Here is a 17,749-nt window from a genome sequence, read left to right as displayed (position 1 = left end):
GTGACTACAAGTGAACAGATATTTTGCTATCACTGGAACTTAGCATAGTACCTAGTGTATAGGTGTATATGTATTACTCTCTCAGTAATTCTCAGAGTTTTCGTTGTTTGTTTTTTTAATGCTAACCAGCCGGGTATGTGCCCCTTTCTTTCAAGCTACATGGAGTCCTCTCCTAGAACTATGTGCTCAGTAAAGGAGGATGACGTTCCTGTATTAGCCCAATCTCAAGTACACAGATAGCCAAACTGACTCTTAAAATCTCTAAACAACAAAGTTTGCATGACCTTTGGACTTCATGTCTTGTCTATATAATTTCTCATTTAATAGAAAGACTGTGATCCCAGTTTCAAATATATCCTTGGTAGCTCAAATGGGGATTTCTTTCCAAAATTTAGAGTGAGTTCAGCTTTTGAAAAGAACACATGCTAATAATTACTCCAAGCTGGTTAGAGATAATGGGCAACGGAAAAGTTATTATCTTCAATGTCATCGAATGTCTTTGATATGATAATCATTGCGTTCAAGATATCAGAAATGATGGATGGCCTTTGATTTAGAGTATACCCATGATGCAAATTACCTGGCTCTTTCCCATTCCTGCTTGGAAGGTGAAGAACTAGCAACAGTGAGCACTCCTTGCTTTGGGCCTCAAGCCACTAGGCAACAAAATCTGTGGCAGAATTCAAAGGAAACCACTTCCTTCTTTAAGGATAACTAAGGCAACTTTGTATTCTCCTTTCATGGACATACTTCACCTAGAACAAGCTCTCACATAGTCTTAATTTTCAGGCATTGCCATAAGAGATCCATCTGGCTTATAAACTATATACTGTTAACAACCTAGGGCATTCTATTCTGTTAACTTCCTGGATAACAACGGTTGACAAAAGTAACACACTTTTTCTAATAGGCTCATTGAGTTCCTTCCATAAACATAAAGATCCCAGGAAATGTGGTAAGAAAAGAAAGATCAGCAGGTTAATGCCTAGGGTGTATATCCCAGCACATTTTCCCCATGATTAGTCTTTATTACCCTCCTTAGTCTCACAGCACGTCTATCATGAGACATGAGTATATTATATTCTTATTTTCAATGTTCCTTCCATGTGACTGGAATAATACAATGATCTAAAACATTTACTCACCACCAACCATGGAGAGTAAGTATGTGCATCCATTCTGACTAGAATTACAGAAAACATATTCTCTCATATAGACAAACCACCTTCTGATAACAGAATATAACAAATAAAATATAGGAGATTTGCCAAAAATCACATAGGACATCTGATTTCTGATTTCTTGCTACTAAACTGTCTCACATAAGCAAGCATGTACATTCCTAATTAGTCATGTCACTACAACAAAACAGCCCCCAAACTGTGAAAATCAAAAATAAGTTGAGTTTTAGTATGGCAGAGTAAGAAGCCTTTCCACTTCCTTTTCTCCTACAACATCAGCCCAAAAGCACGAGACTGAGAATCAAACACAAAATTCAGAGAAATTAGGAGACATCTTCAACTCAAGAGAGCGTAAAGGCAGATACAGTAGCTGGAGTGGTAAACGGCTCGGTAGAGGGGTGGAAGGACAAACCTGCAGAGGAAGGTAGCACCCTGGGCATGCATGAATTAATGACTTCATGTGCTAGAGAAGACAAGGGTTAGGTAGTAAATTGAAAGGATGGGGTTATTTAAAAACTTGTGCATGGAGCCAGTAGGTGCTTGATCTACTATCCCACATATCACATGATCAGGAAGCACAGATTCTAGCGAAATTTAACCAATATTCTTTGGACTCAAGGACATCAGACACAGAAGAGGGTGTGGGTGAGGTCTTGTTCTGGAATGGGGTGATTAAACAAAATTTGCGTCCTTCCTTGGCTTTTCTCTCAGAATGCTAGCAGTCAGGCTGATACTTTACTTCTCTGCCCCAGCCAGATTACTAGAGGAATCCCATCTGGAAAATATGATCAGCCCAAGAGCACAGACAAGCAGCTTCTGTCATTTAGGGGCCCCCAATATGAAATGGCTGGTCTGCAAATGCTTCCCCCATGGTGAGATCCATCATGAGCTTCAAAGGGCCTCCATCTTATCTGTAAAATAGCAGCCAAGGACCACCAAATAGTTGAGGAACTCTTCTAACATGAAAGACAAAGACCAAAACCGAGAAACATAAAAAAGGAAACGGGAAGAGAAGTAAAAGAAAATTTAAAAAAAAGAAAAGAAAGGAAAAGGAGCTTTTGTAAATTAAAAAATATAATTCTGAAATAGAAAAATCTTCATTACATTGGCTGGGAAATCTACTACAAAATTAAATAGAAGAGGTAGAAGTGGGTTCTCCTAACTGCTCCTGAACTCAGAGAATGCTTTCAATTTTTCATCAGATATGAAATGTGATTTTTTTTGTTGTTGTTGACAGGCTTTATGGGGCTAAGATGTTCTCGTCTATTCCTAGTGGGCTATAAAGTTTCATCATGAATCATCAAATTTAAGCAAACGTATTTCTATTATCTTTTGAGAAATAATTAGTTTGCCTCCCTTAATCTATTAATGATCTATTAAATTATTAATGGATTTCCTGATTTTGAATCAAATTTGCCTGCCTGGAATAAACACTACTTAATCATCAGGTGTTATTTTTATTTGTTGCTGGATTCCGTTTTCTCATATTTGGTTTAGGACCTTTACACCTATATTTATAAGAAAAACTGGTATGCAATTTTTCTTTTACTTTCTGTCCTTGTCTGGAAGTGCTCTCAAGATTACATAATTGCCTTGAGATTAACATCATTTTCTATTCTCTAACTTATTTTGTATAAGACTGAATAATCTGTTCCTTGAATATTTGGTGTAATAAAACCATCTGGGCCTGGTACCTTCTTTGTGGGAAGAATTTTAAACTACTGATGCAATTCCCTTAAAATTTATAGGGTCACTCATTCTGTGTCCTATTTCTTCTTGAATATTTTTTAGTAATTTTCACATTTTTCCAGGTATTTATTTCATGTTTTTCATTTATTGACAAGCAAGGGTTTGTTGGTGCCATTCTTACATCTTTCACCTTTCTATTGCATCTGTTGTTATGGTCACTCTTACTTTCCCAACATCTCTGGGGGCCAGGAGCCATCACTGAGTGAGAGATGAGGCTTCAGGTTATAACCCAGCTTTCTTTTCTACTTTAGAGACAAACTAGAGGATTTTTAATCACTTTTGTATAAACAGTCTGGTGGGGGCAGCTAACATTTATGTACAGGCACCAAGCTAAAACCTTCACATAGATTATTTTAATCCTCGCTGTCGCCCTTTGAAATAGATACTATGATTATCCTCCCTTTACACATGCGGCACTATACAGAGGAACCTCAGAGCAATGAAGGAAAGTACCCCATGGATAAAGCGATGGCTCAGAAAGAAAGAGGCAGGCCTGTGTGGTCCCCAGGAACCCCTTGCTGAATCACTGCACTATCAGCTTCTCTGCCTAGACTAGGTATGAGTCTTGGTGCACCAGGAGTGCTGGAGGAAGCAGCTGATCAGAAACCTGGAGTTTGGGAGTCTGCCACAGCCTGGTCACTGGCTTCTGAGTGACTCTGAGGAAAACACCAAGGTCTTAGCTGCTAAGTGTGAACATCCTGTGCTGGTCTATTAGTCCTAGCCTTCCCCTCCCTCCTTCCCCTACCAACAGCCTTATAGCTCATTCCTTCCTTTGGTTGCAACTGAATGGCTGCATCCTGTAGAGCTGGAATTTTCCTGATATCTATTCATGACCTCTCTACACCCAAAGAGTATATGTACACATAAGAACTACAAAAACAATAGCATGGCCCAGGTTCTCCAATGACTTACTAAAGCATTCTAAAACATAGTATGCTTTAGGCATTTTCCTGCTACATTTTGAATCACATCTTCTCTAAGCAACCATCTCCATGCCTCATTTTTGTCCCATTAGTAAAATGATTAGAGTACAGAGTGCTCTATTTATAATGAGCCCCAGCTCAAGCAATGGGGCTTTCAGTTGACCTCATTTTAAATAAATGTTTGTTAATTAATGTACCTTGTCCCAGTGTTGCAAGTAACATTTATGTGCCTGAATAGAACAGAGAGGATGAGAGCCACACCCAAAGTGGAGGATCCAAAATCTTCAGAATCAATATGAACGCAATAACCATTTGAAAGCAAAGTTTAAAAAGTTTGTTTTCTGTGCTTGTTTTAAAGTATGGAAGTTGTAAAAAGTCTACAAGAGGGTAAAACATGATGTGATAATTAGGTCATGAATTAACCCCCTGGTACTTGCAGTTCTATACTCTCTTTAAAGACCCCCTTCTCACCTCCTAGGATATTTTGCACATGCAAAATGCCTAAAGTGACTAACAGGCTACCTAGCATTAAAGTTAATTAATGAAAATGAAAACACTAAAACTCAGGTTATTTAGTAACCAGGGCCTAGGGTCAGATCTCAATTAAACCACTCTTGTGGTAAAGGAAGAGATCAAATGCCCAATAGGTTCCATCTGGCTGCTTCTGTGGGTCAATCTAGAGCCTCAGAGTTCCATGTCAAATTAGCCTTTCCACCCTCTTCCTTCCATTCCAATGAGGAGCTAAGAGCAGTCCTCACACTGTACTGGGGAAAACCTGGCTCTCCCACTCGCATGTAAGGGGCTTGGCAGCTCAGGAATCCAGCTGGAAACAAGCGTGGTGATTCACTAACTTCACAGCACCATCCCTTTTGTCATTCATTCCACTGGAGGGGCCCTTAACCCTCCAATCCTGTTTGTACCCCACTGAGGAGATCTGATAATAGTCCTGGCAGAATTGTGGCTTTTCAAAACTTCTGGCAGGGGCCTCAATGACCCATAACGTGGCTACACACATGATTTCTTCTCATACTGTCTTTGTAAATTGACCATGGCTAACCTTGCTGCCCTAATCAGATCAATCAGAATAATATTTCTTTAGTTGCTGCATGCTGGCAGCCTCCTGGGCTGAGGCGTGACTCAGAGCCAGGCCTGGATACTAAAGGTGGATTTTTGAGTTTCCAGTGGTCTCCGGTTTCTTTTGCTTTTATCACAGTTGGTGAGCTTTGTAAGGCCCGTGTTTACAGCCATGCAAATTAGCCTCAGCTGGAGAGAAATCAGGTCAGGCCCACAAGAAATCAAGCTCCAGGCCAAAGGTATTTTATAAAAAATGAAAGTGTGGCTATAGTGGGGTCAAGCCAGACCATCCTAGGAAGCAAGTGGACAGCTTTATCTGGTGTAACCTGAACTCTTGCCTTGGCCTGGCGGTGCTAGAAACTCTGTCGAGGGATGGAAGGAAGGGCTACATCAATCCAGTGGTGATGGCCTGATCAATGACTGCTGCCATCAATGCATTTTTGTTAGGGAAGGACAACTGTAAGAAGGGAAATAGTGTAGCTACAAAGGAAAAAACATTGTGGCTGTGAGGCTGGTTTGCAGGATAGCCCACTGATGGACTGACTAAGCAAGGTCCAAATGCACACACTTCTATATATTCAGTTTTACAATGTACATGTCAGGTGTCCACATATGGATATGATATGAATTTTGCTTCTAGAAAGGATCTTAAAAAAAAATTCATGCTAGTTTTTGTGTTTGTTTTTACCTAATTGGAAAAGAGGGGTACTATATGCAGGGGTTGTTTTGACTTCTCTTTATATTGAAGATGTGTGCACTTTGCAAAGCATTTATGAGTTCCTTTGCAAGAGCACCCATTTAACCCGGGTTTGGTGAAGTGGAAGGGAAACTTTGGCTGTATTAGTATACATCTCGGATGATACTCTGCTCTTGTTATATCCTCACATACTTCGGGCTTAGATCATAGTCTAAGTAGTTGCCATATCATTGCCACCAGCTAGGGGCATAAGAACTCGTCCTTCTCCCATTGTCAGAGCTCCAGTCTATGTCTTAGTAAAGGTCCTGTTATTAAGGAAAATACAGGTAAGGCTTCAAAAACTTTCCTCAACTAGGAGGAAAGGAGGAATACTTTTTAAAAATACAAATATTAGAATGGTTCTCATATCTTAAATACTTATGGTTTCCAATTAGATACGTCAAATCTATATCAAATAAATTTTCATTCTCTTTAATATAGAAGGTTTAAAAAATGCGAGTTTGTGTGTGTGTATGTGTGTGTGTTGGAGGAAGGGAGGATTCCAGAATCGGACCCAAAGGGACTAGGTCTAATACTTCATACATTTTTACACAGCAGTCCTTCATTCTAAGCAATGGAACTGTGCCTACTAAATGATTTCTATTCTACTAATATTCATCTGGTTCCTAATATTTTTGCATGGATAATTTGTCACATGCCACATGGTCCACAGTAAAGAGGTTAATGAGACTGAAGAGCATGCTGAGGGGCAGTTATTCTTTCCTAGGTTCTCTTTCTCCGCACTCTAATACAGAAGTGAAGCCAGCTTTGTAGCTCAGCATTCTAAGGTGCCCTCTTGTGGTCTGGGGCAGGTAATGAGTGCCCTAACGACACCGCAGCGGGCTTGAGGTACAGATCCAGATTAAGTTCCTGTTTAACAGCCAAAAAGAGAAACATAGCTGAACTCCAAGAATAATATTCAGATTCAACATTCTGAAAGAATCATTGATTCCCATACTTGACAAATTCTAACCATCATTTTTTAAATAAGCAAATAAAGCAAAAGTACAACTTAACTTTTTGGGGTTTTTTTCCAAATAAAGTTTACAAGGTGGATTTTTTTGTATAATAAACTGGGCCTGTCATGGAGTAGAAGCTCCTGTTTCTTTTTGGTAAATTCAGTGTAAGCCAGACGACTTTCAGCTGAAGAAAGAAAAGCCCTAATCATTTCAGATGTCACTCAAGAAATCTGAGCAAAGCACCAATTGCCCCAAGGTCATATAATGGTACAATCAACACAGTGTCTAGTTGTTTCCCTACCTTCTATAGAAGGTATCTCCTCATCCCACCATTCATCTTACAAACACACAAAAATTGTGAAGGGGTTGACAAACTCATCCCCACCCCTGGGAAAAAAATTAAATGCAAAGCACATACCTTACCAAGACAGTCCAGAAGAATTATCCTTGTATACAAAAACTGAAATTATGTAAACTTGGAAAGCAACAGGTTATGAAACCCCAATAAATTTATGTTCAGGCTTCCAAACAATGTTCTTTTTCCACCCTTCTCCCCTCCCCAATAAAGTGAGACATGATGTCTGGGATTCAAGAATTACAGCTATGATCCTGGCCAAAGTGACCAAATTACAATCAATGCTGAATGCTTCTGGCTCCAGGAAGTTTCAACAGACTAGTGTCTGCTGAACCATCACCACCCCCCTCCCTCCAAAGTGCTCAGGGAATAGCCATTATCTCATTAATTCTTAAGAAATATCTACTTAAAAGGCAGAAAGAGGAATTCTTTTCTATATCTTACAGAGGAGGAAACAAGCATAGAGATGATTTATAATTCAAAGTGAGAATGTGGACTCTAAGAAAGGGAAAATATTGGCAGGTCATGCTGATTTTCAGAAAGTTTTTGGGTAAGTTTAGAATGTAACTGGGAAGTTTATCAGAGTAGCTACGTTAGCTACTTCTTTGACAGACACCAGGAAAAAAGAATCTCAGACAATGAAAGTAGATTTCTGGCTCCTTATCAAGGTACTGACCTACCTTTCCCAGGAACAAATGTGACAGACAGTATAAATATGGGCATCTGGAAAGTAGAAACCGTGACTTTGTAATGCAAGATTACAGAAACCAAAGCGAGATGGATTACTAGATATCTAAAGGTGTCATCAGGGAAGTTGTGGAAATCTTTTCCTCTAAGTATTGAAAAATCGGAATGGCCTAGTGATAGCCATTTGTGAATAGCTTCATGAATGGATAAACATATTTTAAGAACCCTAACAACCTCAGGAATCAATGGTGATCAAGAAATTGTTCCCAAAGCTTTCAAATGGGTTCATAATTTCATTTTACTCTCTTAACTATGCTGTATGGAGTTGTAATTTCAAATTTTACAGAGAAGAAACCAGCATAGGGATGTTAAATGACTTGCTCTGGAAGCTATACAAGAGGGGATAACTGGAGACAGTACCAAGTTTTGGCAGTGCCACCGAGCGCTGACGTTCTGAACTCTGGTTCTCAATTTGGTAACCGCAAAAACTTCGGTTTGTAGTGTCAGAGCAGTCTGGCAGCTGCCAGAGTGTGTGAAACAAATTTATCATAACTAGTATTCATTTAGTTATAGCTAATATTTAAAATGGAGATGATAGACAGAAAGCAAAACAGCAGCTCCCAATCTAAATGTTTCTTTTTTTTTTTTAATTTTTTTAATTGACTTTGTAATAATATTACATTAAAAATATATATGTGAGGTCCCATTCAACCCCACCCCCCCACCCCACCTCTCCCCCCCCCAGCAACACTCGTTCCCATCATCATGACACTCTAAATGTTTCTTGGTTGCAGTTATTTTATTCAAAGATTTGCCTGCCTTTCGAAAGACACTGAAGAAAACTGGATAATTCTGGAAAATATTTTGGATTCACACAAGTGTAGCTATATTTGCTACTCTCATTCATAAACTTCAAATCAATCAGCCCAATAAAAGTAGTTATCATCCCTGTGACAAATTGTTTTAATAAAGGAGAACTGCTCACACATGTTGAGGCTCTTGTGTATCCCCCTCGAGCATCAGTCACTACCAACATCTTCCCAATTAAAAGTGTGTGCACCCTATAAGTCACTTGATCTTTCCAGATTTCAGTTTCTTGGAAGCAAAATGAGCAGAGTAAATCAGATGACTGCTAAAGTTCCTTCTACTTCTTAGATTTCATGATATTTTAGAATAGGATCGCTGCCCTGTGTGACATATATTCTTACTCTAAACCCAGTGCCAATGATGGGAACTTTAGATATTTTTATAGGAGCTGAAACTAGTATTTTACTTCAGCCAAACCTTGAGACTACCAGTAACAATTCTGACAGTTATTCCTGAGATAGGAATGTGGGTACATGGAGGGATGATGATAAGTTCCATGTAAGAGATGCTCACATATAGTTCTCAATGCTGGCTTAGTCCCTATATCCAAGATTCAGAATGCAGGATTAAAAAAAACCCTCCAACATACATGGTTCTTTCTTTACTGCAGTCATTATAAAAAGACTCACTTAGCAAGTCTTCTCCAGGTCATCTAGTATGGGAACCATTCTGTGGTTAAGCTGAAGGACTTGGCCTTCAATGCTGAAACTCCTTAGCTGCTCAAAAAAAAAAAAAACCTAAAATTCACTTTCACTTTCATTTCAGGAGAAAAGAAAATAAATATCTGACTCTTGGAATAGACCCATGGATCGATCTTGAAATCTTGGAAATCTGGCCACAGGCACATATGGAAGTTTGTCAGGAGACAGGTTTTGAGTTATCTGGCATTGATACGGCTCATCATTTTCTTTAAAACTTAAAATGTCAGCTTTAAGGTAGGCCACAAAGCTCACTAAAAACCCCAAGCAGCCTCATGACTCTGAAGCTGAGTAGATCTACATTTTTGCCTCCACTTAAAGAAAAAAACTGAGGACTGCACATATGCATAATTCTATGGAGAGGTACCACTATCCACACCTCATGGTTCAGAAAGATTAAAGAGCTCAAGTGAAGGGTATTTTCCCCCCCTCCAACAGAGAAATAAACACATCAAGTACAAACTGCCTTAGTTAAAATCCTTTCTTGAATACACAAACAATTATGAGATAAGAAATAAAAATAAATATCCAAGTGCTCTGATGTTGTACCAAAAAAACTCATTCTCCAAAACGGAAATAATTAGTTTTATGATTAAACAACTGTTACCAAGCACTCAGAGAGAAACAAAAGGAGTAATAGCAATCAAAGGAGAAATAGGGAACAAAAGCAAGTTAAATAAGATACTGCATTTAAAAAACATTCAGTGCAATTTCTGGTTAATCAGAAACACCTTCATGGAAGAGGCAAATTGAGGCTGTCTGGAATACAGACATTCTCCTTTTGCCTTTTGTATGGAACAATAGTCTTCTTTTCTATGTATGAATGAAATGCAGTTAGATTCATATGAGATGGAGATGAGTGTGCCACCTTATAGCCAGGCTGGCTTTAACGACGTTTCATAGTATATTAGTTGACTTTTTGACTGGGAATTATTGCTTTATTAGAAAAACTAAAATTGTTCCATGAAATGTACTCTTTGAAGATTTTCTCTATTATTATTGGGGATCATGTTTTTCTCATGAGAATACAATTCCAAGGTACTGGAAGGTAAAAGAAGTACTAATCAAGGTTTTCATAATTTGCATTCATAATTTAAGTTGGTAGGAAGATGTGATTTAACAGAAAACTGTATTCAGACTTTTTTGGTATTTTCCCCCACTTGCTAGGTACAGCTGCTTTAATAATCATAACAATATTTGAGATATGGATGAGTCATTGCATCCCACTGTCTAATTTAGGAGGAAACAGTATCATCAGATTATACCTATTTTTCAAAACACTTCCTCAAATCCTTTTAGGTTTAAATTACACAACATCCTGGAAGGTTAGGTAGATTCAGATACTGTTAATCCTGTTTTATAAAAAAGGGAAAATGTGGCTTAGAAAAGGAAGACAGCAAGTCCAAGGTCACACAGCAAATCAAAAGCAGAACCAAGTCACAACACCATCTATGCTACCAACAAAACACTAACACAGCAAAAGAGCTGCAGTGGCAGCAACAATAGCAAAAAGCAAGAGCAGCTATCATTGGCTGAAGACTTGAGTGTGCCAGGCTCTATACATACACATAGATGATACCTGATACATACATTACCTCACTTAATAATCATTTAGGAAAACATGATGAGTAGATATGAGCTCAGGTTACGGTCAGGGGACTGAGACACAGAGAGAAGAAGGGTTTGACTTAGAAGTGATCTAAGTGGCAGAGTTGTGATTCAACCTCTGGCCCGTCTGATTCCAAAGGCACATTTGACAAGGCTTCTTTTAGGAGCACCATGAATCTGTTCACTGACAGCTGGCCAGTGGCTCTCAGATTTCAAGTCATCAAAACTTTTCTCAGAAGTCACCTTCTGCATGAGGTCTACCGTGAACACTTAGTGCAAAATTGTATTCTTATGCCCACCCTGCTAGGGTTCATCCACCTTATCCTCTCTACCATATGATTTATTTTTATTTTTCATGTGGATTGTTAAGATAAGCTCCACAGGGCAGGGATCTTGTTGTCCTGGGTTTTACCCACCCCCCATCAACACATCCCAAAGGCTTAGACAGTGCTGTCCAGTAGGACTTGGAGTGATGATGGTAATGTGTTTTATCTGTGCTATCCAGTATGACAGCCACTAACCACAAGACTAAAAGTTGAAATGTGACTAGAACTGAAGGACTGAATGTTTTAATTTTTAGTAAAATGTTATTTAAATTTAAATAGCCACAAGTGGCTAATGGTTATCATACTGAACAATACAAGCTTAAAACAACGCCTATGACAAATTAGTCCCCAATAAATATTTATTAAGTCAATGAATTGGTAAATAAATGAATAAGATCTATTTTCCATATATCTTATGGACTACTTTCACTAAATGCAAATTTATAGTTTTTCAACAGAATTAATAGCTCAAAAAAGTCTGGATTAAAATTGAATTAAAACTTGAAAATGGTTAAAATGGTAAAATTTGTTACACACGTGTTACTATAATAACTTAAAAAATTTAAGAAAATATTTGAAAATTCAGATGATATGATCAAATAGCAAGCACAGCGTTTGCAAATTACTGGTTCCTTTTTGCCATCTGTGACTTAAAAACTTGCAAAACATCTTCTGAAAATGGAGAGAAAGCAAACCAGCAGCACATAATGAATTCCCATGTATGACAACAAAATATACAATTACAACTATTACTATAATCACTCCATACCTTTTTAATCTTGTTTTTCTTCTCATAGGTCTCCGACAGGGGTTTTTTCTTCTGCTGAGTTGAGTCTTTGGAGAATAAATACTCAAACTCACTAGTATCCTGAATATCAGGTTCTTCTAAGGAATCCCATAAGGTTGGTGTAGCATTTTGGCTTAAAAAAGAAAATGACTAGTTAAACCTAAGAACCAAAACAGAAGAAAATATAATACAAAGAAATTTCTAATTCATTTTCTTTCCAAATTCATTAAAAAAAACACACACACAAAAGCCTAATAAATCTTGGAGAAAAGCTTCTTTTCATGCTACAAAATTTTTTAAGTCAGAATATACTATAGAACATTAAAGCAACCATTTGATTCAATCAAGGACCCGCAGAAACCCTGCGGGACAAGACCTCCTGGGAGTCTCAGTGTTGAGGCCACGCAAGCTGCTCCTCCCTTAATCCGGTGGTGTTGCTGTGCCTGCCAAAGATGGGCATCATCGGAAGACAATAAGGTAGCCAATTTTTATGGACAGGATATTCTTAAACGGACTGAAAATAGTATGCTAATGTGAAGATTTAACCCTCTTTGCTTTTTTTTTCTACTAATTTTAAATATAGTTTTCAGGACTAGGTCAGATAAACTTGGCAGAGGACCCTTAATATAGGAACAGGTTATGCCCATTTAAAAAAGATTGATGTGGCTCAAATGGCTGAACTCCCACCTCCCACATGGGAGGTCCTGGTGCCTCTTGCAAAAAACAAAAACAAACAAGCAAAACAAACCAAAAAAAAAAAACAACCCCAAAAAACAACTCAGGGAAGCTGAAGTGCCTCAGTGGTTGAGCACTAGCTTCCCACATACAAGGTCCTGGGTTCAGTCTCCAGCCCCCGGTACTTGAAAAACAAAAACAAAAATAAAACCTGGTTTATAATCACCCATCTCCAATACCAAAAACAACAAAAGGAACCAAAAAACTCCTTCATAGCACCAGCCACATGGGGATTTTGACTAAAAGAAGCCATGGGGAGACTGTCTTGTTTGGTCTTCCTAAAGGAACAAAGCACCCTAGTTTTGTAAAAGAGAAAGGGAAGATGTGGGTGCAGAAGGGCTGTCTCTGAGGACAGATGCAGTTGGACGGCTGCCCAGGCTCCCCGTGGTTAGAAAGCATCTTCTAGATACCTATTTTCTTAATTTCTATTTAAAAAAAAAACAAAAATGGCTTAATGCCCAAAGGCAGAAAAAAATAATGCATCATCTACACATTTATTGTTTTTCAAACATGTGTATGTTATCTATTATATCTAAACATGTTTACCTTTCTTTTCCATATATCTTTTCTTAGTGAAAACAAAAAAGACAAATTATTATATGGTGCAGCTCACAAAATTTATATCAAACAGTGATTTTCACATTAAAAACAGTTGGCAACACTGACTTTCAGGTAGGTCTGCATATTCACATTTTGCTGTAATTCTATCCTTCCCATGAAACATGACATTTTGGTTCTGATCCCATTCATTTTCTCTCCCCTTCACTTTAAAAAAATTATTTTATCTAATACAATATTTGAGCCATTTAAGAGCATACATATCCATATGTAGCACACCTTTAGCTTATGAAATATGACAATATAATGAACACCTGTGGAACCATCACCCAAACCAAGGGCTAGAACGTTTCCAGTGTAGAGCAACTATGTGCTCTTTCCTCAGCCAGCTCACAATCCTGCTCACAACTTCACTTTTAAACACAAAACACTATGAGTATTAAATACTCATCTCAGCTGCACTAAGGAAAGAAAAGAGCCAGGTAATTCTGGAGCATTTTAAGGGCTGCTGGTTTGGGCCTCAGGAAGATTCTGGACAGGTGAGGAAAGGGTACCTAGAGGGGGTGATGCAGTGTGTAAGACAAACTGCTTAGAGGTATCCCTACCTCGTGCACCTCCAGTGCTTGGCTCCAGCTCCACGAAATCAACTCAGGCCAGGGTGACTAATGTTATAATTCACTCATATTCAGGAGTAAATTGGCTTTGGGAGCCAGGTTGAGAACTTCATCACCATTTATAACACTATTTTGGGGGAAAGGAATTTCCAATGCTGAACAGAAGAATTTTGGAACGCCACCTCTCAGGGAGCTGGGAGCAGCTGAGATTTGGTGGGGCAATAACAAGGCCTCACTTGCAATGGACCATCTGTCATAAAGGTCAACTTTTTTCTGTCCACTGAAAAGACAATTCCAGCTCAAAAGAAAAGAAGTGGAAAACACTTCTTAGGAAGTAAAAAAGGTAATTAGAGGAACATTTATTTTTCTTCCATGAAATATCTCTTTCCTAGTCCAGAAACCAGAAAACAGGCACAAAAGAAGGCAAAAAATGGCAAAAGGAAAATAGTAGTTCATGCTAGTTTTGAAAAGCAATCTAAGGTGGATGAGAAGCAGTGCATATATACCGGAGAGAATGTATACTTTGCTCCTGGTTCCCAGAAAACCAAAATTTACCATGTGTACACTGTGCAAAGTGCTTACCCCTTTAGTTGCATGAAATATTAAATGCCATTTCATCTCCTTCTAAAGACCACTTTCAAAATACCTTTACTTTTGTCCATAAATGAATACTACACAGAATCTTCAGGCCATTTTAGCTTAAAAGATGTGGTAATGCTCAGAGATTTAAAAATAAAAAAATCAAGGGACCCATAATAAACCAGAGACTAATTACGTGGTACCATCAGGAATCAGCCATGCTGAAGTCCTCACACATCCCAGAGTGGGAGGCCCCTATCCTTATGCCCCAAACTCAAGCTCAAAGCTGACAAGTTCAACCAAGCAGGGGTCTCATGTCCCAAGTTGGGAAAGCACATTCATCTATTTTCATTTTGCTAAAAGCTGAATCCCTAGAATTAGGGTGAAATAGAGCTTGAGTACTCAATTGTTTTCCTTCTCAAAATGGCAAACTACACACAGAGGAAAGACTGCAGACAGTGATTAGCTCCAGTTTGCCTTTATCCAACACAGTGTGAGGAGGGCCCACTATCTCCCATTGGGGTTGCTATGGTACGTGGTGTTCCTCGCTCATGAAGTCTTGCCAGGGATGAAGTGGAGGCAGCTAGTGAGATGCAGGTGGAGAGCAGCTCCGCATGCGGTAGGAGTTGCTGCTCCAGGGCTCACAGGTGGGGTTCATCATCCTGGAATGACTGCACACTAATTTGAAAACTCTAATAAGGGAACATGACTCAAAATAAATATTCTGGGAAATTGTTTCTTAGGAAATGTCATCTGAGTTTTGAATGGGAAAAGGGGAATACTAATACTTTAGCTAATGGTAGGAGCTATTTCAGGATCATCTCATGTTTATTTAACAGTTCATTTGGGAAAGTGAAAAGTATCAGGATTTTCCCCAAATAAACTCTTGGCCCTTCTTTTTTTTTTGGTGAGAGGAAAGGGAGGTTATGAAGCATATATTTAACTTAGTTCACCACATGCTTAGTTTTAAAGTAGTTTCCACTCTTACAACGATTTCTGGTTGCTTTATAATTGTGAATTGCATGTTATTTTTGTTCAGTAATCCCCTTCCACAGGCAAAATGCTATACAAACTGAAAAATTCACCACCACACCTTGGTTTGGGGAATAAGTGCAAAACTTTAAGTTTAAAAACATGTTCTATATTTGCTATTCATAACAAACAAATGAACCTTAAAACTAGAGAGCAGTCAAGAAGCAATTCAATCTCTCTCATTGTCCTCCTGACAAGCTCAGAAATGTAGCAGAAAAAGTCAAATTCAAATCTGTTTGGATGGAAATTTTCAAGAAACCATATCTTGCTGCCATTCAACTCATCCTCTATGAATGGAAGATGCTTGTTAGCTATCCACACACTGACACTTTCTCTGAAGATCACCAAAGGATAAAGTCATGTGGGCACTTAGCAGTTACGGGAGCTAGAGTTCAAGCAGAAAGAGTTTATGTTTTAAGACTCACTCTGGCCTGAAGACTTAATGATTCAGTTATGTCTGTTTGTTTTATTTTTTTAACAAAAATGAAAAATATGCATAGCTGTTAAATATCCAGATCATGGGGTTGATGATACTGTCAACATACAAGACAATGAATCATAAAAGATATTCTAAAACTCTTCAGTGAATCTGTAGTAGAGACTCTCGGCTGATTTCTCCATGATTACTCACTAATTGCAGGGATGTTGGAGAAGACCCTAACTAAGACTTGGACTCTTCTCTAGTTCGTAAAATGGAACATTTATCTTAGAGAAATATCTGAGACTGAGTGCATGGTTTCTCCCATCATCAATCCAGAAAGACTACAAAGGAGATTTTATGGAGACAAACATTCTTCCTAAAATACTCCAATCTTGTTCATCCAAGGCACTCACAACACTATATTTGAGAATTAGTGCTACAGTGAACAGATATTGAACTGGTAGAGGATAAAATGTTGCTTGGGAATGTACAAGCTGAGGAAGGGTCAAGAGTTTAGCTTACCTTTTATCACTTATTTGTATTCTAGTCCAGTACAAGGGCTTCATAGGACAACTGGGTTCAATGGCTGGCTTTCGAGGACATTGGCTGGAAGAAGAGCCAAATCCAAAGAAGGGTCCGGGGGGAGGTGGAGGTCCTGGGGGTGTTGGAGCAGAAGGAGGCCCTCCGCTGTTAGGCAGAAGAGAGGAGTTGGGAAGTGGTGGTGGTGGAGGAGGTAGGGGAGGTCCAGCACTTGGAGGCAGAGGAGGAGGTGGAGGTGGTGGTGGTGGAGGCCCGGCACTCACAGGTGGTGTCAGAGGTGTTGGTGGCAAAGGTCCAAGTCCAGGGGGGAGAGGGGGAGGAGGAGGGATAGATGCTGGTAGAGGAGGTGCAGGAGAAAGAGGAGGTAAAGGTGGAGGAGGAGGAGGAGGAGGGGGTAGTGGAGGCGATGTCTTCTGCTGATTAGATGAGATGCCTTCCACGGACTGAAGTGATGCATGGATGTCTTTGTTGTCATTTGGGGGAGAAAGCTGGCTTAAAGATGAAATATTCAGCTTTTTGGGTATTATTTGGTTACTTCTGGCTGTCTTGCTTTCACCTTCACATGGTTTGAGGAAGGTCTCTCTGTCTGTCTGGATGCACACATTTCTGAAGGTCTTTGGAGGGCAGTCATCATCGGTGGAGATGCATGCATCTCTCATCTCTTCACATTCTCCTTGCCACCGATGTTCTAACTCATGTTTGAGATTTTCAATGGTTTCTTCTAGTCTTGCTGTTATCACTGCATGCTCACCCCGGATATGGAAGGCTCTAAGTTCAAACTGGGCCTGCAGGGAAATCAATGGGAAAGAAAGCAAAGAGTTTATTTTAAGAAACAAACAAACAAATATCAGAAGTACAAAAAGCAATGCCATTCCTATGCCCACCTGAATGCAGAAACATACAGAGGCATTCTTTCAAGAATTCCAAAGGGTATAAATTTCACTTTATGAATTTTCCAGGGATTTAAACAGTTGAAGTAAAAGTGAAATTTCATCCAATGTGAGTTCACAAGGAATAATTACCATGGATTAAGGTTTAAAATAAAACTGTCACCTAAGAACTTTCACCGGGTTTTAATATCAAATACAAAACAAAACTTTTAATAAAGGTTTGGGCATGCTTGAATATGTTTTTATATAGATAAAACTTTTAGTTTTGGTCTGGAAAAAGAAAACTCTAAGAAAAAATTAGGTGTGGAGGTCCTTCTGGCTCAGTGCTGCTGTTCCCACAGCCGTCCTTCAATGTCGGCAGTTACGGGGTTTCCAGGCGAATACAGCAGAAGTCCAGCTGCAAAGGAGGAACAACCACACACATGCACTT

General features: G+C 39.0%; 1 protein-coding gene across 3 annotated transcripts in view; it reads right to left on the bottom strand.

Annotated features, from left to right (window-relative positions):
• FMN1 (formin 1) overlaps positions 1–17,749 on the bottom strand; it is a 451,599-nt gene that overhangs the window by 190,719 nt on the left and 243,131 nt on the right. For all 3 annotated transcript variants that reach the window (XM_058293858.2, XM_058293860.2, XM_004455353.4), the window contains 2 exons: positions 16,412–17,214; positions 11,933–12,083 (listed from right to left, as the gene is read on the bottom strand). In XM_058293858.2, coding sequence (XP_058149841.1) covers positions 11,933–12,083; positions 16,412–17,214 — 954 coding nt within the window. The remainder of the gene's footprint in view (positions 1–11,932; positions 12,084–16,411; positions 17,215–17,749) is intronic.

The sequence above is a fragment of the Dasypus novemcinctus genome, chromosome 3 (assembly GCF_030445035.2).
Source record: "Dasypus novemcinctus isolate mDasNov1 chromosome 3, mDasNov1.1.hap2, whole genome shotgun sequence".
Taxonomy (NCBI): Eukaryota; Metazoa; Chordata; class Mammalia; order Cingulata; family Dasypodidae; genus Dasypus; species Dasypus novemcinctus.
The sequence above is the reverse complement of the archived record's forward strand: the minus strand, read 5'-3'. Positions and strand labels throughout refer to the sequence as shown.